Source organism: Chionomys nivalis, chromosome 5 (assembly GCF_950005125.1).
Source record: "Chionomys nivalis chromosome 5, mChiNiv1.1, whole genome shotgun sequence".
Lineage (NCBI taxonomy): Eukaryota > Metazoa > Chordata > Mammalia > Rodentia > Cricetidae > Chionomys > Chionomys nivalis.
In genome coordinates this window covers 19,001,455-19,025,191 of record NC_080090.1, presented here as the reverse complement: position 1 = coordinate 19,025,191, position 23,737 = coordinate 19,001,455, and the positions used below count along the sequence as shown (strand labels likewise).

Below are 23,737 nucleotides of genomic sequence, written 5' to 3'. Positions count from 1 at the left end.
AGAAGCCCGAACTTTAGACGATTTACCTAGACCCTGAGTTGACAGTCCCTTAGTTCCTTCCTCCTTCTCTCCAGGTAATTGCTAATCTGGGCAACTGGAGCTGAGGGAAAGATCCCTATTAGAAGCCGCTCTGCTTAGTTCCTGCTTCCCAGAGGGCACCCGACTCTGAGTGAAGAATATGCAGAATGCGAGTCGAGTCTGAAGTCACAGGATCTTGCTTGATTGAAAACCCAGATCATCTAGCTGCTGACCGGGGACCTTTTTTGGATTGTTTTCCTAGAAAGATTTGTCCACAGCAAGTTGCTGTGCTCAAGAGGCAAGCTGAAGGTGTCTTAAAATCAATGAAAACTAATCTAACTTATGAATTGTGGAACAGTGCCGTGGGAGCCTTCTGGGTGCGACACATGTAGTTTCCAAGTATATTCAAGCATGCTAGATTACTAATTTGGTAACCAAGGGAGCAAAATCTGAGATAGATCAAATGAGCAAATTAAAAATATTAGGGAGACCTTAAGGCCTATGGCTCAGTGGTGGGGAGCTTGCCTAGCGCCACAGAAAGAAGTAGAAAGCATAAGGGAATTGAGAATACCTAATTATATTTCCATTCAATCACTTTATAATTTACAAAACTCTCAAGAGAGCCAGGTTGTACAACAGATGGTAGCAACACTATTTAAAGTGACTTTCTATTATTATTCTGTGACTCAACTAGAGACTACCCAGCTAGCCTGAGGGACCAGGCCATTTTTCTAAGAATGAAGAGATGAAGATGTGTGTGTCTGTTTGTAATTAATCGACTAGAAAATGTAAGCTACCCAGGATCATAAATGAGAATGGAGAGAGAAGATAAAAACCCTATGGGATATTGATATATAGACCGGGAAGTAAGGCACAGGGACAAAACGTCTGTGATTACAGCATTCTTTGGTCAAGTGACTGTGTGGGAAGTTTAATGTGAAATCCATCTTGGTGACTCGGTGGGGATTTGGGATAGGCAAGAAGATCATTTCCTCCAACATTCTGGTCATACTGAATCTTCATTGGAAAGGAAGGGAGACAAACAGAAAAACTGGCAGCTAAGGAGGGAGCTTTATAATTGTTTTGTCCAAGGGCACAAAGCAAAGCTAGCAGGGGTCCAAGCAAGGCTGGCTCTAGAACCACTCACGCTTACAAGCTCCTCTTGCTCACCGCCAAGGGGCGATTTATCTTTCCTTTTCCATGAACAACTTACATCCTTGGAGCAGTGGCCTTTCCTTCACCGGAACAGCGTTTCCACCCCCAGCCCTTCATAGAGCTAGTGTGTGTCTCCCAGGAGGCGGTCTCAAATGCTGACTCCAACACTCAGCCCATGAAAACACGAATTTAGTCTAAAAGGTTCCTCATTCTGACTTTCAGACCAACGGATGCAGGTTGGTTTGGATAAATTTCTAATCTCCCTTAGTGTGATCTCATGGGAGTTCTACCACAGGCCCACTCATTAGGCAGACAGACAAGGATACAGAGTCTTTCTGTATCACCCTGTATCACAACTGCAGACCACCTTTGACTGTGCCATCTGCCCCCGACCGCCTCCACACTCAACTGTTTCCATCACGGTTCTCACCTGCCCTGGCAGGGCAATGGTACCACTCCGTCCTCCTGTCTGGGCAGCGCCCTCGCTGGAGACATATTTTAGGAGTTTAGCCTTCTATGGGATGATTGTACAAGGGGCGTTCACATGCATGGCAGGTCATCAGCCGTTTTCTTTTCTCACTGAGTCATATTATTTTGGTTGCCTCCAGATTTTGATGGTGTTGGAAAGGTTTTTCATCCTAAGAATCACTCTGAACCTTGAAAATCTTAAGTGTATTTTCAGTAGAGAGAACACACATATGTATGTGTGGACATATATACACACATACTTATCATTTATCTGCCTGTCAATCTATCTGGAAGATGGGCTCGAGTGGGTATAATAAAAAAGGACAGTTGAGGATGGTGACTGCCAGTTGCTGGGAACGATCCAGAAAGAAAGCAAACGTATATGAATGAGGGACACAGTCATGCTCTGTGCTTCTTGCGCATCTGTGTTGTAGTGGGTTCAGTTTTGTAGCCTCACAGCAGGGAGTGTAACAGGGTTTTAGCATGAGCAATGTCTTGGAAAGCAGCACTGATGCTCAGTGTCACGGCCTCTAGCACTCAGTCTTTGGGAAAAACAGTGGAGGGAGGCGGGAGTCAGGGTCCTTGGGACGCATCGGTTGAAGCGTGGTAGGGTTTGGCAATGCCTAAAGGTGTTGGATACTGTTTATGAGGGGAGGCTGCAGAGGACACAGTGAGGAGGAGGTCAGTATTGGACAAGATCTGGAAATACAAAGCCCATAAAGAAGTGAGCTGTGGGGACTATCCACCCTCCTTTCGGCAACTTTGGCAGAGATATAAGCTAAGGAGAGATGTGCGTCTGGAACGAAGGATTTGCGGAGTGTGGCTCCTGAGTGGTTTGCCAGTGTGTGTTTCTATATTGTTTTCTCTTTGAGTTCATGTTGTGGACCTTTGGATCTCCTGCAGTTTATCCCTCACCTGACAGTGGAGCAGGGACAGACAGACAATTTAACACCGATGTGAATTCTGCATCCTCTACATTTTGTGTGATCTTGAATAGGTTAGCTGTCTGGAACTTTAATTTCATTAACTATTAATAAAATGGAGGAAATAATGCTATCTAAAAATCCCATAGAACTGGATTGAAAACTGGATTCATTAGTACTCACAAAGCACTTATAATACCACCTGACCAATAGTATGTAAGACAAATATGTTGGGGAGGGATGTTATAATCCATCTAGCTATATGTTTTACATATACCAACAATGCTTTAAGATAAACTGCTAGTAATGTTACAGGAGGAACTGTACAGTATGTGAAAGTTTCAATACACTTTACCAAAACAGCCACCAGAAATAAAAATCCCCGGCAACATATCAGATATTCATGTTATTCCTTCTTTATATGGCACAGTACACAACCTGCCTCTGGATGCCTACTGATTCTCGATGCCAGAGAGGTGCCTGGTGATTTCTAAAGATCTTCCTGTCAGTTTCACACCTACCTTTCAGGCTGGGTCTATCAGTGTAGTCTTGTGAACAGACATATCAAACACTAAAGCATTTGTTTACTGAACTCTGCAGTGGCCACACTGGACCAGGCTCTTACTGAAATTCCCCTTGGCTTCTACAGTTCTCTCCTGTACTATTTGTGTGCCGTGTTTCTTCCTCTGATCAGGAAAAAGTAAGTGGACTGAGATACATAACTGGAAGTCCAAAGTGATGCAGTCTCCAGGCGTAAGTGCCCTACAGAAAATAAATATGAACCCTGTACCCTGGCTCTGAAATAGTCCCATCAGGACAGTGCGTCTCTTTTCCTATCACAGGCTGGGTTCAGTGAGAACCTATTCTGGGACAGTTATAAAGGTACTGGCTATCCTTGCCTTCAATCCTTGAGCTTTCAACAAGCCTATGGAGGGAAAAAAATCTGCTTAGGAATCTTAACAGCTCAGAACTAATGGGAGGGTAGGAGCTCCTGTCAAGTCAAATAAGGACTTCGTTTCTACCCTGCTTCTGGCAGCGAATGCTTTCCCTTGTATCGTCCCATGAAAATCCCTATTATCCTTCAGGTCCAGACCAAATGCCTTCTCATTTGTGAGTCCTTCCCAGATCTCCCTACAAGTAACTTCCCGGTGCATTCATTGACCTATGCCTATTTTTCCAATCGCCATTACAGCCTGATATAATATAGTGGCTAACTGTGTGACTGTGTCAGCCCCAATAGACCAAGAACTGTACTGCTTACCTTTCCATGATGCTGGGAGTTAAGTCTATCTTATCACCATGTGGAAACATCAGTGCTTACCGTCACAGGGCTTCTTAAAAAAAATAATTAATATGGGGAGGAGATGAGAACAGTTCCTGGAACGTGGAGTTCCTTGTGTCCCTGAACTGGATCTGACCCCTCTCTAGAGGTAGAGCATCTCTCAGCCACGGCACGTGAGTCATGGTATCAGATGGGCAGGGTTTGAAGCACACTCCTGCCCCCTACCACTTACCAGCTGTGTGATGTTCCTCAAATTCCCCGCTTTCAAAGTGTCTGTCTTCCTCTGCAAAAGGAGGCCAATCAAAGCACCTACCCTGGGAAGTTAATGAGGATTAAACAAAAGATAACAAGAACTTACAGGAGTACCTGGGATACAGTGTTTGTTGTCATCCGTACTCCTAAAATTTAGCCCAGGATAACCAGTCAGTGCATGCTGGTTGTCTTGGAACCTCTACATCCAGCTGTGGTACAGTCTCAAGGGTTTTTTCTGTATTAAGAACCCACACTGGAGCACCGGACTGAGCTCCCAAGGTTATAATGAGGAGCAGAAGGAGAGAGAACATGAACAAGGAAGTCAGGACCATGAGGGGTGCACCCAACCACTGAGACAGGGGGGCCGATCTATTGGGAGCTCACCAAGGCCAGCTGGACTGCTACTGAAAAAAACATGGGATAAAACCGGACTCTCTTAATGTGGTGGACAATGAGAGCTGACGAGAGGCCAAGGAGAATGGCACAGGAACTTTCATCTGGCGATGGATCGAGAGAGAGACAGAGACCCAATTTGGATCAACCGTCTGAGCTCTTAAGGTCCAAATGAGGAGCAGAAGGAGGGAGAACATGAGCAAGGAAATCAGGACCACGAGGGGTGCACCCACCCACTGTGACAGTGGAACTGATCTATTGGGAGCTCTCCAAGGCCAGCTGGACTGGGACTGAATAAGCATGGGTTGAAACTGGACTCTCTGAACAAGGCGGACAGTGAAGGCTGATGAGAAGCCAAGGACAATGGCACTAGGTTTCGATCCTAATACATGAACTGGCTTTGTGGGAGCGTAGCCTGTTTGGATGCTCACCTTCCTGGACCTAGATAGAAGTGGGAGGACCTTGGTCTTCCTGTAGAGCAGGGAATTTGGACTGCTCTTCAGTATCGAGAGGGAGGGGGAGTGGACTAGGGGGAGGAGAAGTGGAGTGGGGATAGGGGGAGGGGAGCGGGGGGAGGGGGCAATATGTGGGAGGAGGGGGAGGGAAATGGGAAACGGGGAGCAGTTGGAAATTTTAAGTAAAAAAGAATAAAAAAAAAAATCAAAAGAAAAAAAAAAAGAATACACACTCCATCACAATTAGGCGTCTCCTACAGTTAACACCTTCTATTAACTACCAATCTGCAGCACTGTCTCAAAACCTGGTAGCCACTGTCAAAGCAACTGCAGCTCCATTGTGGGGAATGTATTAGTTTACTGATGGCTCCGCTACAATTCACAGGATCCTGTCAGATGCATGTGATAAGAACTTTCACACAACACCCTTTCAAAGAGCAATTTAAAACCCACTATTTTATATTAGTTTGGGGGCAGTTATTTTTCTGAAGCATATGGGAAAAAATCCTTATTTCTAATTGTCTTATAATTATTCTATTTCTTGAAAATATTTTTTTAATCTATGGAACTTCTAAATTCGTATCAGAAGATTAGAGGTGGGTGCGGAGAATTAACTGATTCTCTGAAGTTTTTGCATGATCCGAACTCTCCAGAAGGAAGTCACTGTTGGTTCATAATGTAAGGGAGATGGGTGGGTACAGGGGATATATATGAAGCGGTCCAGTAAAAAGTACTAGGATTCCTGCTGATAACGACATGGTACAGAGGACAAGTGAAATCCTGAGGACAACAGGCAGATGTTGGGACACAGAGAAATGAGATCCCTTCGGATATTCATCTGTTCTGGGCTCCTCAGTCTTGGCAGCAGTGATGTCTGTGCTGGGTAAACCACCTGTGAGGGGGCCACCTTGCCACTCCATGAGGATAGTACCCCTACCTCGGTGTCACTACACACTACATGCTGGAAGCTTCCTCTTTCCCATTTTGACATCAAAGACTCCCGACATCCCCCATTGCCTCCTGCAGGGTGGATGTCTTGGTTTGAGAATTACTGCCCTAATGGTAGAAAATTAATAAAAATATTAAAGGAACATCTTAAAATTAAAATTTGTACTGTCTTAAAAATGGTCTTATTGGTTCCCTCTAGGCTAATCCTAAAATAGGAAAATTCATAATTACTGGTTACCTGAAAGTAAGGTCCCGGGATCTTCAGCAAGACATTCTGGGACACTTTTTCTTTATGATGTATAAGGTCTGAGAGTTATTCAAAAGGTTTAACTTTGAGCTTACAAACAAAGATGCTAACTTATAAGGAACATTTTAACTAGGTTAGCATATTAGTATATTTGAGATGAATAAAACAAAAAGTAAATTTCAAAAGATAGAGGGCTTTAACTTATGGCATTTAGTGATGTGGGACATGGTGGTGCACACCTATAATCTCAGAACTTGGAAGGTGGAGGTTCACAAGTTCAGGATCATGCCTTGAAAAGCCAAAACTAAGTATGAAACCTTCTGTGTGGATGTCTCCAAGTTATTTCCTGTGAACTCTAAAGTACTTGAAGATGCCATGTCCTTCTGACTGAACTACGAGTGCCTACATTCTTGACACCTACTCAATCATGCTCTGCACCGTTCTTCCTCTCGTGGGTATGCCTCTGAAGTAGTTATAAGGAGTGTAAAAAGAATTAAATGTATGTTCAGCAACAGCAAAAACTAAAATCACAAGACAACAGTAAGAATAATATGTGTAAAGACCTTGATAGCAATACCAGGATGAAGATGTTTCCTATGTGTGCGTAATTAACTTCCCCTTCCTTCCAACCCTAATCAGTCTGCTTTAATTGAGCAAATTTTAATTCATAGGCTATTTGTTAGAAAGTTAAGTTCTCAGAGTTATCACTTTTCAAGTCATGATTTATGTATTTTACACACGCACATGGAACAATCTACTCTATTCAGAGAGAGCAAGCAGAACCACAGCTTCTTAGGAGATGCTGGTGCACTTAAATACTAAGTAGGAGCCCAGGCACATCACACAGATCTCAGGTCTCCTTGTAAAATGGATATAGATGTGCTCTTCCTTCCCTGACAGTGGTGCCCCGAGGGAACATACTGTGGTAACTGCTGTTCCAGTGCTTATGAGATAATGAAGTGGAGTCACTCATGATCTGCATGAGCACATCTTACACAAAACTGGAGATAAAGCTCTCCCTGTTAAAACAAGAGTGCATCCCCTCATTGGTTAAAAATGACATAACATCTCATTTTAACACAGGCTAATACAAGGAGCCGAGGCTGTGGCTCAGATGGAGAATGCTTGCCTGGCATGCATGACACCCTGGGTTTAGTTTCCAGCACCCCCAAATCAAGTGTGTGCCACCACACACCTGCGATCACAACAGAGACAGGGGGATCAGAGTTCTTCATCTGAAATCCAAGGTCATACTCAGCAAGTTCAAAGACAGCCTGGTTATATGAAATCTTGTCTCAAAAAAAAAATAGTAATAATAAAGGTTAAAAGAAAGACTGTTGAGATGGTTCTGTGGATAAGGGGCCTGCCTTTCACAAGCCCAATGACCTCATTTTAATGCCTGGAAACTTGGTACTGGAAGGAGGGGCAGACAAGCTGCCCTCTGACCTCCACAAGTGTACTGCAGCAGCCCCCATCCCAAATAAATACATAAATGCAAATTAAGACAAAGCAAATGGAACAGGATTTCAACCAGATCCACCACCAAGACAACTAGGTCTGACACTCAACAGGGCACTATTTTTGGTACCCAGAATGCTTCACACTCCATTCTGTTCTTTGGTCGCTCATACTCGCACCTCCCTCAACACTCAGGGCCTTGTGCTTTGGGTTTGGTTTCTTGTACTTCCTCTTCCCCAGGCAAGACACAATGCTGAGAACGTTAAATGGAACAGATTCCTGCAACTGTTGACAGACCCAGTTCTTACAAACTATTGCTCTAAAAAGTTTACAAAATAAAATTGGGAAAAAATGTTATGTATAAAGTCAGAGGGTTGTTTTAGTTTTAAGACTGAGGTAAAGGTGGTGGGTAAAAAATGTCATAAATGCTTGTTAGCAGGAAGGACACCTTACCTTAGGACAAGCATTCCAGCAGGCTTCTTGGATAGACATATTTTTTGCTTTCATATTTTTATCCTCTAAACTGACGGATGCCAACTCATAATCACATTAGGTGTTTGGCTGATGCTTGCCAGTTATATGGCTTCGGATCCCTCAAGATGACTGAAGAAAGTATTGGCCTGAGTCCATAGTCCCTAAGTGTATCCTCGGCTAAGGATGCCACGCAACTGCTCAGTGGACACCTGTGAACTGACCTCACCACCGTGGCTCTCAGACTTAATCTCCAGAGTAATGGATGACTTTAGGTTTGGATTAGTATGTAATTCTCATTCTCTCTATCTCTTGAGACAGGATGTCTACATAGCCCAGGATGGTCTGTTATGTAGTCCAGGCTGGACTCAAACTTACAGCAATTCTCCTACCTCAGTCTCCCAAGTTTTGGGATTACAGGCATGCACCATCACGCTAGGCCATGGAAGATCTTCACACTGATGAACTGGAATGCACCTACTATTTCTCTACTTAGTTTTTAACGTCAGACAACTGAGAAAAGACACGAAAGATCAAAGTCCATCTTCATCAAGAGTTTCTTCTTAAAAAATACTGCAAAAACTTTCAGCCACAAATTTTTGGAGATTACCTTTTACTTTAACAGTTAGAAATGTATTTAACTTAAAGAAGAATTTATATGTTTTTAAGAAACAGTATCATTTCATCAATCAAGCAAGCCATTTCACCAATTAATCTTTTATTGTTATTGTACACATCAATATTTTACAGAAATATTGTAAAGAGATTAAGTATTAACCTGCAATTATATGCTTCTGATTTCTTCCAGTGTAGAGATCCAAATTTTTACACAAATGCAACCAGCACGCAATAATTTCTGTTGCAAACTAACATCTTTTTGAGTCTCAAACTCTTTCCATACAGTCTTACACGTGTCATTTAACTCTCTGTAAGGTCACTATAGCATTAACAACACACCAAAATTTATCCATTTCTTAGTCAGCAGGTTTTTTAAAAAGTATAAATGGAATTGCTAAAACATATTTTTAGAAGTAGCTTTATTTATTTATTTATTTGTTCATTCTGAGAGTATTTTCCTGGGCATGTGCAACTCAAAGTGATGTCAAAAATCAGTCATAGAAGAATGGTTAATCTCCTAAATAGTTCTTCAGAATGACCACAAATACTTGCTGCTGCTGCTGCTGCTGCTGCTGCTGCCGCATGAAGACTCATGCAGAATGAAGAATCCACTTACTAGTAGGGACGCAGGCAAAGTTGCTTTAATATCTATTTTAATGCACATTAATATGAGGATCAAAGAATTTATTTTTACTTTCTTATTCCTCTTTGCAACCTATCACTTTATACTCACACAAGAAGAGCAGAAAGTCTAAAGAATTTGCACCCACTTAAAAAAATAAAATAAAATAAAAAACAAGTTGGACAGTGGTGGTACGTGCCATTAATCCCAGCACTTGGGAATTCGAGGCTAGACTGGTCTACAGGGCAAGTTCCAGGACAGCCAGGGCTACATAGAGAACCATGTCTCAAAAAATAAGATAAATAACAAATAAAACACCTATGCAATAAAAACAGCTTTTTAATTCTACCTTCTCTCCTTATTTTGTATCTAGCTTTTCATTTTAATTTTAGTTGATTTAATTTGTCAATGTTCACTTGCCAGAACATTCCTTGGCATTATTACTGAGGTAAAAATTGTATTCTTATTACTTTTATGGTCAACATATAATTAACAAATAAATGGCAGTGTGGGATGAAAAGAGGCCTTAGAACCTATCTCCACACTGACCCAGTCTTCCTGTGAGCAGCTTCTAAATACTTCTTTCCAGGTAGCTGATCAGTCTTAACCTCCTTGAACTCGGCACCACAGAACATTCAGATGGGTGGTAGGTATATCATGCCTTAAGGACTTAAAGGGCAAAGCCCTGTATTTTTCCCCTCTAAAATTGAAGATGTGTTTCCTCGCTTACTTTCTTGCATAATTTATCACAGTTCTCTCAAATTACATGAAGCATAAGGTTGACATCACCAATGATACTGTAATAACTATCAGTTACATACAAATGCCACATGCTGGAATTACTTTGGATAAAGGTTCTTATGCATTATCCAACTTAATATTCACAGTAATTTTGTTAAATATAATTTCTATTCCATAGATGGTAAATGAAAGCCAAAAGTGATTGTTTTGAGATCAAATGAGTAATAAATGACCTGTGGACTCCCTGTGTTTATAGCATTTCCTTCAAGCCAAGACATCTCTCACAGAAGCACACTCATATTTTAAATTTAGCTCCTTCATTAATTAATTCATCTATTTATCTTTCTTTTTTTTTTTTTTTTTTTTTTTGGTTTTTTCGAGACAGGGTTTCTCTGTGGCTTTGGAGCCTGTCCTGGAACTAGCTCTTGTAGACCAGGCTGGTCTCGAACTCCCAGAGATCCGCCTGCCTCTGCCTCCCGAGTGCTGGGATTAAAGGCATGTGCCACCACCGTCCGGCCTATTTATCTTTCTTAAATTACTCTAATATAGCTACAAACTTTTAAAAGACACTCGTATATACCAGTATCAATACTTTTTAAAATTCCATCACTGTTGGAATCTAGATATGAGATTTCAAAAAACTATGTACCCTGCAACTTGTGAACTTCTCTTCTGTTCATAGATATTTATACGGTCACACAGGTTTAGAGAATTATAAAGCCATGGAAAAAGAGTATGTTTGCTCTGGTTTCTTTCTATAACTTTACTTTGTATTTTTATCCCACTGACATTTTTTTCAGCCACATACAGATAAAAAATAGTACCAAGGCTGTCCATTTCTGCTTAAGAAATGGTTCACACATGTTTTCCCAATAGAAATTCAAGTTAAGTTTTAAGTAGTTGCTTATCATGCTATGAAATGCTCACAAAATCATTAGTAAACACAATTAAAGCAAATGGAAGCGTCTAGTTAGTGCAGGTAGCATCGTGGGCTCCGTTCACGCTGATGCACGGCTACTATACTGGACACAGCTGTCTCATCCTCAGTCACTGGAAGCAACTGTTTCTGTTGGTTGTTACCTCTTCGGGCAACATTTTACTCTACAGCTTTTCCCCAGCTAGAATGAGAGATTTTGTCTGACTTTTAGTGTGGAGCCCTAATTGAGTCAAAATGTAATTGATGAAAGGCAGCATTTATGATTTCCTAAACACCTGAAAACTTCCAATAAGCCCATCTAACTTGTTAGAAAATTAAATAATGTCCCTTATATTTCTTAAATGTCTTTTGCTCATTTGCTTCACTTCCACTTATTGCTTTGTGATCATTTAAAGTAATACATTCACTGTCTTAGTTTCGGAAACAAAAAACTAAAACAACCGTCGTCGTCCCTCCCCCCCCCCCCCGCCCCGCTTTGGCCTAGTCTAATCCTTACTTCTACTACATTCAGCTCTGTCTTTTCTAGCGTCTGTTTATCTTTTACAACTCTGCCCCCTTCTTTTAATGTCCTCCGAGTAGACTGTGCTGCTGACAAACTATATAAGTGGGTTTGAATTACTCTCACCTCCATTTTACCTATCTTAGACTTGTTTTTCTCTTAATTGCCACTTTTAGGATATTTCAGGTATTTCATTTGTTCTGCTGGATTTCATCCTTAAGATCTACACAATATTATGGATTTATTATATTAAAAAACCAACAGCAAGACCAACGGATAGCTTCCTCCTCTCAGCGCCCTGTCATTCACTTAAACGTCTTGGCTCACTTTCCTCACTAACGGGCAGCAAGAGTATACTCAGACCACACTACTCACTAGTAGTGCCTCTTCTCACAGGAGAGGGCTTTCACTGCTGGGGTGCAGCAGCTGGTTCTGGAGGGAGAGCATCCCTCCCGTTCGCCGGGTAACAGACTGTAGTAAAAGAGACACTCTCTGTCAGTGACCGCAGTTTATAAAGCAGTACAGCCAACCAGGAGTCATGCTTCACCCTGAGAAACCTGGATGGGGAAACCTCTAACTTTATAGGCATCTATAACCCCACGTTAAGATGCACCACTATTCCTCCTTGGGAAACCCTTTCTGGAATATTCTCAACACCTATCCTGAAGAACCCGTTCCTAGGGTAACTTATTAATTGATGCTAGCCTCAGTTAATTGTTAGACGTTCTCTTAAGTGTTAGTGTTAGCTCTATAGAAATTTTCTGAATAAATCCGGTCCCTTTAATTTTTCTGTAATATACTTCTTTTTTGGGATAGGTAGGGGGTTTGGTTTTGTTTTGAAATGAGACTCAACACCATAGCCCAGACTGGACTGGACTTCACAGGAGTCCTCCTACCTCAACTTCCTACATGACAGCATTGCATGAATAAGCCACCAAGCCCTGATTGCAGTCTATCTCTTATATATGAGCTTCTTCGACTCCTAAGAGGCACTCTTTCTGCAGAGTAGCAGGGCACGGCAGGCTCACTGCCTCCTTAGTCATTAAGGACAAGAAGGTGAAATCACATGTAAATATCAATCCCAAGACACAGGACCATGGCCACGCTTCTAACAGACAGTTGTGTTTTATCAAATGAGCACTTGTACCAGCTGCTACTCCTACTACCAGCTCTATGTGTTTACACGATATACAAAGGGCTCACACGGTTAGGACTTAGGTGCTCCTCTATGCGTCCAAGGTGGTAGCAACAGTAGTAGCTGCAGCAGTAACTACAACAGTCCTTGGACATTAGTTTTGTGTAGACAATGATAAAACCTGAACACAGTAGCAAGCGCGATATTACCTATTAAGATAAGCAAAGTTGTCACTGCGGGACCCAAAAGTAAAAGAAAGCTAACGACACTCAGAGATTCTGGATTCCTGGAGCCAGTTCAGAACCAAAAAGGCTGAGTCACCACAAACCAGTTAGTTGCTGACGGATTAGCAGAGCTATTAGGTACCCGGTGTCTTAGTATTGAAGACATGTCAACAGCACTCATCACAAATGGCAGCTGTCTTTCAAATGACGCTATTTTGAGGTCAGGATGAAAATATTTCCAGCCTGCTTTAATTTCGAAGGTGGCATGGGCTATGCAAGTTTTTGTTGTCTCTGGGGTGTCGAGCTTGGCAGTAAGCGTAATACTGACTCCAGGAGTGTCTGGTTGCTAACCCTCACCCTCAAAGATAATGTCTTCTGGATTTGGTGGAGGGGGGCAGAACTCTTCGCTGGGAAAGATCTCCTGGAACAGTGCTTCTGCCTGCTTGACGGCATGCTCATTCCCCAGTCCACAATCAGGCCCAGAGCAGATGTACACGTTGGGAGGCAAGCCACAGTACGAGCTTCGGCTCACCCCTGAGGAATCTCTCATGTTAAAATAAAGAGCCCACAAGAGTCTCGGTTTTCTGAGTTCTTCCTGGTCTTCTGCTTCTGTAAAAGGGATGAATAACTGCTTCACCACGGGTTCCAAGTCTTCCCTGGCTGTTTTTGAAGAGACACAGGTCAGGTGGACCAGATAGCTGTCCTTCATGCACGTCATGGTTGACGGGCATAACTCCATGACCCGAACGGAACTGTTTCCTGGCTCAAGCGGAGGCACTGTCAGAATGGAAACCTGCTGGTCTGAATCTGTCTCCAGGATGGACCGGTCTGTGATGAGCACGGCCCTCGAGATATGCTGATACTGCACATTTGAACACGCTTCCTTAGAAAGGTAACTGTCTTCCACAATGAAATAACTGGCACTTATTCTCTGACCAAAGTGGTCTATGATTCCTTTACATCTTCCGGAGTCTTTATCAACTACAAGGCATTGGACTTTATGGCGAAGACAATAGATTCCACCAAACACGGCACACATCCTGCAGAAACACTGGGGAATTTCTCCTTGGCCATATAAAGGGAATATAAAGGGAGTGTTGCCAAACCGTCCAAGACACTGAAGGAAGGTTTTGGTTGCTTTAAGGCCATCTAATGTAGTGCAGGATGACTCTGATGTCATTGCAATTGAGTGCAGTATGAAATGCTGGAGGCTGGGCGTTAACTGTTTAGTTTTTAGGTACTCAGAAAATGAAGATTGTTTGAAATCTTGGTATTCGTCAGAATGTTGTTCATAGTCCAGACAGAATGTGAGGAATTTCATTAGCATCCTCTTTTCAACCATAGTAAGCCCTTTACTATTGAAGACATCTGCTCTGGAGCAAGGCACCTGCTCCACTTTCCCTTCCCGAAATGCAAGGATCCTAGTGACGTTCTTAAATTCTGCATAACGACTAACATTTGATTTGATTAGAAGATCAATCAATGATCCTTGAGAATACAGCAGCTTCGATACCAAGTCAATATTAAATCTCCGGCTCTCCTTAATCATTTGGGGGTATGTAATCCTGCTTCTCTTTGGTTGCTCAGTGTTGTCTTCTACATCAAGTGTGTCTTCACCTTTATCTGAAACCGTCTGGGTACCAGTTTCGTCTTCATGGTCCTTTTCTTTCTCCAGTGAGTTCTCTGCAGCAGCTGGGGATGATGAAGGCTCTCTATCACTTCTCTCTGGTTGTTCAGAAGGCGCTTCGTGGCTTGAAAAGTATGCCGACTGCCTTTCTTTGGGCAATCCTGGAGAATCCAGAGAGTCAGCCAGGGTAGCAGATGCCTCTGAGGAAGGACTTCTCTGCAGAGCATCGGTCTTTTGAGTGCTGTCCCCAACATCCTGGCTGACATAACAGAAGACTTCTGTGTGCTGAATGGTTCCATCCTTCCTGCAAAGGGCGACGGCTTCTTCGGTGTCATGGATCAGGTCTTGCCACGAGGCAGTCGTGTCTTCCTCGCTGTCATGGCTCTGTTGACAGTCCTTCAGCCAGGACAGCAAACCTGTAAAGCTGAAACTCGCCCAGTTCCCTCCGTAGTAACTTCTTGAGTCAACATGCAGAACTCTCTGTCCGCTTCTCGAACATGCAGCTGCCAGGATGGACTCGGGCAAACCTGTCCCTACTATAATCACATCAAACTCTGTGGGAAGCTTGTCTGCCATCTTAGGAGCTGAAGCTTCAGGTCACAGCTGATGAAGGGACTCAGTACGGACCTAGGCCAAGGACTCCTCTGAGGTATTTATGCTGTAATAAAATCTCTACTTGTGATCTTCATTCAGAAACACTGAGCTTGCAAGTCCTAAGCTGTTTAACAGTTACAATTTTAACATTTAAGAAAAGAAAGTCAGGAGCATGGAAAACACGAGAAAGGCATGAAATCCTATCTGAGAACACTCAAATGGATGTATCCTTTTCGTGTCTGCACTTCCCCTTAGCGGTAAAGGTTACCATGCATCACATATGCATTTGTGGCTGGAACTCTTCTCTGAAAGAAGAAAATTCAAGAAAAGAACACAATTGTAAATAATAGAAAAGCAATTTCATGCAACAGCAATTTCAATCCACTGGAGCCTGACTTGTTAATGTAGATACAAACCTCTACCCAAAGAAGTCATTAAATGCCTTCCCACAGGTCTCCTAAGCTCTTGAAAATGAACAGAAGACAGTTTGTACATCTTCCCCCAAAGTAGTGAAACAGACACAATAGCCCACAAAACAATAAAAAATTAATAATATTATACAATTACTTTATGGTTAATAAAATATTTGGATAACATTGAAAGCTTAGACTAAAAAATTAGGTGGCTTTACAGTGTTTATGGAAACATACTAGGCTGAGTGATAATGTCACAATAATGGGGAATACTGCCGGTGTCAGGAAAGTCTGTAGGTAATCCCAGTCAGCTGTATAGAAGATTTTACAACCTTAACTACCCTAAGGATCTTGCAGCAGATACATGAGACATCTAGATATTACAAGAGAATTAATTCAATAACTGGCATTTAATATATGCAAGTACATGAAAGAACAGCCTGAGGGGAAATAGCCTTGTAACATTTTCTATACTAAAGTCCATGTATAAGTTAAAAAGTTTCCTATATTAAAACATTTTAACATAAATAATATCTATTTATAACATCTAAATAAGGAAACATTTACATCTTGCCAGTCTGTCTCTGCAACCATGAATCTCTTTCTAAACAGGTTCTTTTTGTTTCTAAAGAAGCAATGGAAAAGGACTCCCCTGGACCCTTCCATCACATGCTGGTTATATCTGTGTGGTTCTGGGTGTGGTGGAGGCTGTCCCTTGGATATACTCACCTGGACGTCTGCAGGCTAACACGCATTCACACCTCATTGCCAGCCTTTTCCTGGCTCATCATGCACAGCAGCAGTAAGTGTTCCTGGGCCTCTCTACTTTTCACTACTGTTACATCTGCTGGCATCTATATGCAGGTACACGGAAGAGACTAGTAATTCTGATATTCATAAAACAAGCCGCTCTACTGGAATTGACATGAACTTTACAAGGTTGCTGGTCTGACATGTCAGTTTAACTGATACAGCGATCCCAACAAGCCCAGCTGGTAGTAACCTCTGATCAAGATTATCAGGAATTCTACTTATTTTTAGCCTTCTTTGAGAAGCCAGGATGAGAGCCCAGGACGAAGCCACTGCCTGGTGTACTTGTGCATATATGCAAGAACATGTGAATTACTCTCCCTTCTTCTAGTAGGGTATAAAGAGGGAGACAGAACCTATGAGGACATCCAAAGTATAAGCATTTACTTCCTCTAGGCATAGAAGGGAACAAAGCTGAGGCTGGCGGGGTGGGTGAAGCGGGTTATAGGAACTAAGTAAGTACTTTCTGAACTACAGATGTCAAAGGGGTCTTCAAAAATACAAAGTAAATAGGATAGATGACCTTAACCACAGTCAGCTCAATAGTGGATCACAAAGATGAGGAAACTGGCAGTCTGGGAGAGTGAATGACTTGGGAAAGCACAGACGATGAAGTAGCCACAGGGGCCCAACAGACCAGCAGTGCAGCCTCACCAAAGCTCTGGAGCAAGCAGCTAGCTACTTAGAGCCTTGAAAAATTTCCTCTCCTTTAGTACTCAGGATTGACTAGTCCTGGCTTGGGGGTAGAAAGGGAAGCATCTTCCCTGTCTCCATCAAGAAGCATACTCCGGGAGAAGAAACTATCTTTGCTAAGAACACTGTGAGTTCTGCCTTAACCTCACTCTTCTCCAGGAGTTAATTGATTTCCAGTCCTCTAACCACAGACGATCTACCTCAGGTTTTAGGATGGGAAAAGATACCATGGTTCAAAGCACTGATAAATGCCCTGGGTAAAGGAGCCCTGGGTAAAGGAGCCCTGGGTAAAGCACCAGGGTGGATGCTTCTAGAAGTCCTAAAAAATTTCTTCTGATGGTGACAGCTCCCAGCGGGGAGAAAGGAGAAGGAAGGATCCTGGAAGTGGAGGTTGGCAGAGCATGGCGGGGGAACAGGGTGGATGCTGAAAACCACACTAAAGAACTGAACCCGTTCTTGTTCTCACACTGCCGGCTGGACACCACAGCACAGAAACACACTTCACAGAAGAAAGAACTGCCATGTCTGTGAATAAACACCTGTCGCTTACCCCAGGGCCTCTGCGAGCCAGGCCTGACTGATACACGTCATCTTCTTAAAGACTAATCCGCCTGAAAGACCCTCCCGACCAACGTTTTTAGTTAACACGCAGAATAACCATACAGTCAACCTACATTATCACTGATGTCCTCTCATGGTCCCTCCTCAAGTTTTAGTATTTTTTAAAATGGAAATCCTTAGATTAATGTTTATTAGGGGAAGAGACTAGAGAAAGTATCGGAATTATCAATCGGTGAAATAAATAAAACTGTAACTCCCAAATTTTCTTTGCTTTAAAATTTTAAAAAAAGGAATCATGACAATAACACTTAGGATTATGTTTGTCACACATAAGCTGGCAAATAAAAATATCCATGATGTTACATAGATGTTTTTCTCTAAGATCTGCCAAGATATAGACAGTAGTCAATTACCAGTGTGTTTCAAGATTTGAAAAGGGGGACTTTAAGACTTAAGAAATACCCAATTCTATTTTAAATCTCTGTACAAACAAAATTCTTAGGACACACACATACACACACCCCACACCCCACATCAAACACACACAAGCTTAAAATACTGAGTTACTCAAGCGCCAACCTGTCAATTTTCAATATAAATCTTCAAGAGATCAACAAGTTCTACTTTAATTAAACGTACTGGCTGCCCGGATAATTAATTAGTCACACCAATGAGTTGGACTCTGAGCCATTTGTAACCTCGGGTGTGATAGAACTTATGTAGAAGAAATACAATTAAAAATGTCATGCCGGGCGGTGGTGGCGCACGCCTTTAATCCCAGCACTCGGGAGGCAAGAGGCAGGCGGATCTCTGTGAGTTCGAGGCCAGCCTGGTCTACAAAGGGAGTTCCAGGACAGGCTCCAAAGCTACAGAGAAACCCTGTCTCGAAAAACCAAAAAAAAAAAAAAAAATGTCATACAGTCTCACTCCCTAGGAAGCATTAAACGATTTATGAAATCAAATGAAAGGGTGGGGGAAATACACCGTTATTTAGGCTTCTACGTGTCACTCTGAGAAACAAATACTAAATACGTGATTAAATCTCTCCTTGTCCCTTCTCCACTTTTCAGGGGTTGACTTTTTTCTTGTGTCTCTTGACTCTACAGGCCCTCATTTCTCTCCCCCTTGTGCAGACCAGTAAACACAGAATAGAGATGAAAAGATACAAGCTGGCCAGCGGCAGGGAGACTTTCAGAACTGCTTCATCTGCATTGGGAGTTGGGGGATAACGACTGGCTGGAAGGACCCAGAGGAGAAGGGAAACGGGGAGTTGGGAGAAGATCGGCTGAAAGGGAAGAACCCGGGAGATGAGAGAGGCCGGGAGTTACTGGTGATGACTGGCTAGAAGGGAGGAGGATCCAAGGGAGGACGAAAGCCCAGAGCTGCTGTACCCAGGGAAAGTTGGGAGGCGAGGAGGACGCGTCCCGGGCAACTCACCGAAGAGGCTGCCGCTAAACCCGTCCCACGCGCAGCCCACAGCGTCCCACACCCAGCCGTTCCGCAGGCACGACGCGAAGGTGAAGGTGACGCCGAACAGGGACACCAGCAGGTCGCCCAGGCTGAGGTTGACCAGGAAGAGGTGGGTGGGCGTGCGCAGCCGCGGAAACTTGGAGTAGAGCAGCAGCACCAGCAGGTTGCCGCCGACGCCCAGCAGCGCGAGGCCGCCGAGCAGCAGCGCCAGGCGCTCGTACGCCGTGGGGCTGAAGAGCGGCGCGGGGCTCAGTGTACCCGCAGGCGCTGCGCCCTCGGCGCCTGTCCCGTCCTCCCAATATCCCTGGCCGCCGCTGCGGTTCCCCGAGTACATGGCCCGACGCCGGCGCGCTATGCTGGCGATGGCTCGGTGAGCCGGTGGCCCGCGGCGGCGAACGAGGTGGGGATCGCGCTCAGCCGGCCGCTCGGGCCATTGTGCCCCGGTGCCGCGCCGGGCCCGCCCAGCCCGCGCGCACCCGAGGCCCCGCCCTCCTGGGATAACACCCCGCCCCCTCCGCGTGAAGCTCCGCCCTCCCGCTTGAGGCCTGAGCCCAAGCAGAGAGCGTTTGCGGTCCCACCCACTGGGCCGCCCTAGAAGCCCCGCCCTCATGGCTTGCGGCCACACCCACACGGCAACCTTCTTGAGTCCGCCTCCTGAGGCTCGTCTGTGCCGCGTGCGCCTGGCTCCTCCCTTCCGAACTCCCTGATAGCCCACCCCGTGGCTCCCACCCTTGGCCCCCTCTGACTCCGCCCCCTAGGTTGTGGCCCCGCCCTGAAGTCCTGGAGGTCCGCCCCTTTCCCTTCCCATCTCCCACGCGCCTCCCCGCCCAGCGTAGGCGAGTCCCAGGGTCCAGCCAGCTCTGGCTCTGCGTCTTTCACCCCTTAGCTGTGGTGGAAGTCAGAGGAGAAGATTCAGAAGAAAGGTTAGTAAATTCCTTTATGGAGGTAAATTAGCCTCAGCGGTCCTCACAGCCCATTTCCCCTCAATTGGCTCGAAAGCATCATATTCATTCACCCGTTTAGTCATTCACCCTTGCACACATTCATTCATAAATATATATGAACGCCTGCGCTTAACTCTGTTGAGTGTGCTGAATAAAATACTCCCAGTTAAGCTTCTCTTTTTTCCTGAGAAGCTATAATAACAACCATCCTACCTCATACACCCAATAGAAAGAGAACTAAGCATTGAAATGAGCAAGGTAGGGCTCTAGTCAAATAATCTTCCAAACAAGGAAACTGAGATTAAAAAAAGAAAAGGAAGGAAGAAATAAAAAAAAAAAGAAAGAAAGAAAAGAAGAGAAACAGGCTGAGCAAAACAAAAACCCATCAGGCTGAGACTTAACTACTCTAGAACTGGAAGATATGTTCCAGGGTTTATAGCAATATGCTGAGATGGCAAGGGGTGGGACACCTGCCACTCTCGGAGCTCTAGGGTAAGGAAGGAAATAGCACCAGAGTGGCGCCCTCCCTAGTCAAGCCCTTCCTGTCTTGCTCTGCTGTAGGGCTATCTTGATCCACAAGCCAGCTGAAACACTTCACTGGAGGCGGCCTCTTGAGCAGCGCCCCCGAGGCTTCAGTCTAAATCTAGCAGGTATAGAGAGGCTATATTTAGAACAGCACACATTCTCCACTGGACCTTTCCCCAGCAGCAATGAAAATATAGTACAAGTCAAATATAGATTGTGAACGCGATACACTTCTTTAGGGCTGCAGTCCCGGCTAACTCCCCACAGGAGGAAGATGTCCTAAGCTGTCATGGGCACTAATGACTGGTTTGTGAAAGCTAAATTGATGTTCACGAGTGTTCGCCCCTCCCACTGTTAGTTTCACTGCATCTCCAAATCCCCAAGAATGAGCTACGCAGATAGACGGCTCCATACCCTACTGCAGTAAACACTAGCCAAGAAGCAGCGTGCTCTACCCTCGAAATCTTGACCTTATCTTTAAGGCTTCTAACCTGGTCTCAGCATCTATGATGAAACCTTTCAACTCATCTGCCCTGCAAAACGTTTTTAATATCATATTGTAGATTTATAGGACCATTTAACGAGTTCGTTTTATCTGCTGTGTTTTCATCATGGGGAGGTTTTCATCATCTACAGTGAGATTTCATTGCTAGTTGAAGGAAGGAAGGAAGGAAGGAAAGACTCCTGATTTTTTCCCCTAAAGCATCCATTCAATGACAAAGAGTCTTTTTCTCATAAAGCTCACTTTCTAGTTGTGTTGGAAGAGAAGACAATAATAATCAAATTGGTTTATATATAAAATGTCAGATGCCATAGATGAAAACAGGAAAGAGAGAAGAAAAGTGCCCTTACTTAGAACTGTATGGACATGACATGTATAAGGTGGGAGTCTGCACGCAGAGCTGTCTAAATCAGGCGTGTATCTTTTCTCTTTCCTAATTTATCTGCCTTATGAAAATTTCCCGTAGTATTGTGCGCTTTAACACCTAGTCCCATTCTGGTGGCACTATTATAGGAGCTTATGGAATCTTTGGACATGAGTTCCAAAATCAATCACACAGTATTTCCCAGTAGAACATCTCCAAAGTGATCCAGCCAAGTCTAGAAGTGCCTGATCAATCAGAGCTGTGCACTGTGATGGATTCAAACCTTGGCACAGGCATCAGATGCCTATAGGAAGAGGACACTTGTTCATCCTGGCTGCCCAGAACCAACATAACCACACTGAAACTTTCTTAATTAAAACACTGGTTGGCCCATTAGCTCTAGCTTCTTATTGGCTAACTGTTACGTATTAATTTAACCCATTTCTATTAATCTGTGTTTCACCACATGGCTGTGGCTTACCAGGTAAAGTTCCCAGCGGCTGTCTCCAGTGGCAGTTCCATGGCTTCTCCCTGACTCCGCATTTCTTTCTCCCACCATTCAGCCTCGCTTTCCTTGCCTACCTAAGTTCTGCCTTGCTATAGATCCAAAGCAGTTTCTTTATTCATTAATGGTAATCACAGCACACAACTCCCACATCAGATGCCAACACTCATTCTTCCTCAGGAGAGTTCTTCATTGACTTATTCCTGGAGCTGATTTGGCCCTGGTGACCGAGATGTAAAACAAGCTGCTGCTACCCTGCCCTCGTCCTTGTTAGTTGTTTTGGTTTTGGTTTTGTTGTTTTCTACTTGACACAAGCTAGAGGCTTCTGGGAACAAAGAACGTCCATTGAGAAAAATACTTCCATTAGACTGGCCTGCAGGAAAGCCTGTGGGGCATTTTCATTGTTATTATTAGGGATGGATGTGGAAGGGGCCAGTCCTGGGTTATATAAGAGAGTAGGCTGAGCAAAACACAAAGAACGAGCCAATAAGCAGTGTTCCTCCATGGATTCTGTGTCAGTTCTCCAGGTTCCTGTGCTGAGTTCCTGCCTTGACTTCCTTCAGTGATGAACGGTGGAGTGGAAGTATAAGATGAATTAAACCCTTTTCTTCCCAAGTTGCTCCTGGTCATGGTGTTTTATCTTAACAAGCATCCTCTCACTATGTAAGAATGCACAGAAAAGACCCCATATGAGAAATGGGCAGTTACCAGCTACTGACTCTGCTGGAGCCTTACGTTGCTCCCAACTGTCAGAACAATAACAATTGAAACATTGATGTTTGTAAATTACTCAGTGTGACATATTTTAGTGTAGCAGTAGGAATGGACTAAGACCAATGCAACAGAAAATATAGCATCTAATATAATGAACAAGGCTGGGCGGTGGTGGCGCACGCCTTTAATCCCAGCACTTGGTAGGCAGAGGTAGGCGGATCTCTGGGAGTTCGAGGCCAGCCTGGTCTACAAGAGCTGGTTCCGGGACGGGCACCAAAGCTACAGAGAAACCCTGTCTCGAAAAACCAAAAAAAAAAAAAAAAAAAAAAAAAATATATATATATATATATATATATATATATAATGAACAATAGTTTAAAAATATTTATTTTTTAAATTCATATATGTGTACATATGTTCATTGTTTGTGTATGTTCGTGTGTGTGCAGGTACTAATGGAAGACAGAAAGTGGCTTTGGATCCCCTGGAACTGGAATACAGGCAGTTGCGAGCTGCTTGATGTTGAAGAGAGGTATCTACTCTTAATTACTCCCACCAACAATTTCTTGATATCCCCAGTAATCTTGGCAGCATTCTGATTTCCAGCCATTTTGGAAGATTTGTAATATTTTAGTTTGATTGTAGGAAACCTAAATATAATCCACACACCTCATGAACTTCTGCCATCTCTTGCTTGGATTATTAAAACCTGCCACTCACTGGTCTGTCCGCTTCTCCCACTTTCCCTTTCTTGGCTTATTTTTCACAAAGTTCCTGAAAGAACACTTTTCATGTACAAGTCAGAACATGTCAGTGTTCTGCTCATGACCTTTTGGTGTCTCTCAGAGAAAGAGCTCAAGTCTTTATAAAATCTCTGTGATCTTACTAGATCTGGCCACCACCCTGTGGCTCTTTCTCTTCCTTCACACCAATTTACTGCTGGAGTCTGTGTTGTTTCTTGGGGATGTCAAGCACATACTAACATCAGGACATTCTTCCTAAGGTTTGCTAGCACTCCCTCTTGCCGCTTAACCCCAGGGCTTGCTACCTCCCCTGCAGGATTCTGCCAAATGTCTTTTTGTTAGCATAATTTCTCTTTGGTGAGCTCCACCGCACACCTTTATTCTGTCTTCAGAGCACTTACCACTTTCTGGCATACTTCATATGGG

The 23,737-nt window shown here is 43.7% G+C and overlaps 2 protein-coding genes across 3 annotated transcripts in view; both read right to left on the bottom strand.

Annotated features, from left to right (window-relative positions):
* Nucleotides 1–19,444, bottom strand: part of Opn3 (opsin 3) — a 32,567-nt gene extending 13,123 nt beyond the window's left edge. The window contains exons 1-2 of one of the 2 annotated variants that reach the window (XM_057770230.1): nt 18,982–19,444; nt 15,297–15,372 (exon numbers count right to left, since the gene is read on the bottom strand). In XM_057770230.1, the coding sequence (XP_057626213.1) occupies nt 15,332–15,372; nt 18,982–19,348 (408 nt within the window). In that variant the 5' untranslated portion in view covers nt 19,349–19,444 and the 3' untranslated portion in view covers nt 15,297–15,331. Of the gene's footprint in view, nt 1–15,296; nt 15,373–18,981 lie in introns of those variants that run through there. The other variant, XM_057770229.1, reaches the window with a different exon arrangement.
* On the bottom strand, nt 11,480–15,076 carry Chml (CHM like Rab escort protein). Its single transcript, XM_057770228.1, has one exon. It carries the CDS (start codon nt 15,047–15,049, stop codon nt 13,193–13,195), a length of 1,857 nt encoding a protein of 618 aa, XP_057626211.1. The 5' UTR covers nt 15,050–15,076; the 3' UTR covers nt 11,480–13,192.
* Nucleotides 19,445–23,737: the final 4,293 nt, after the last annotated feature.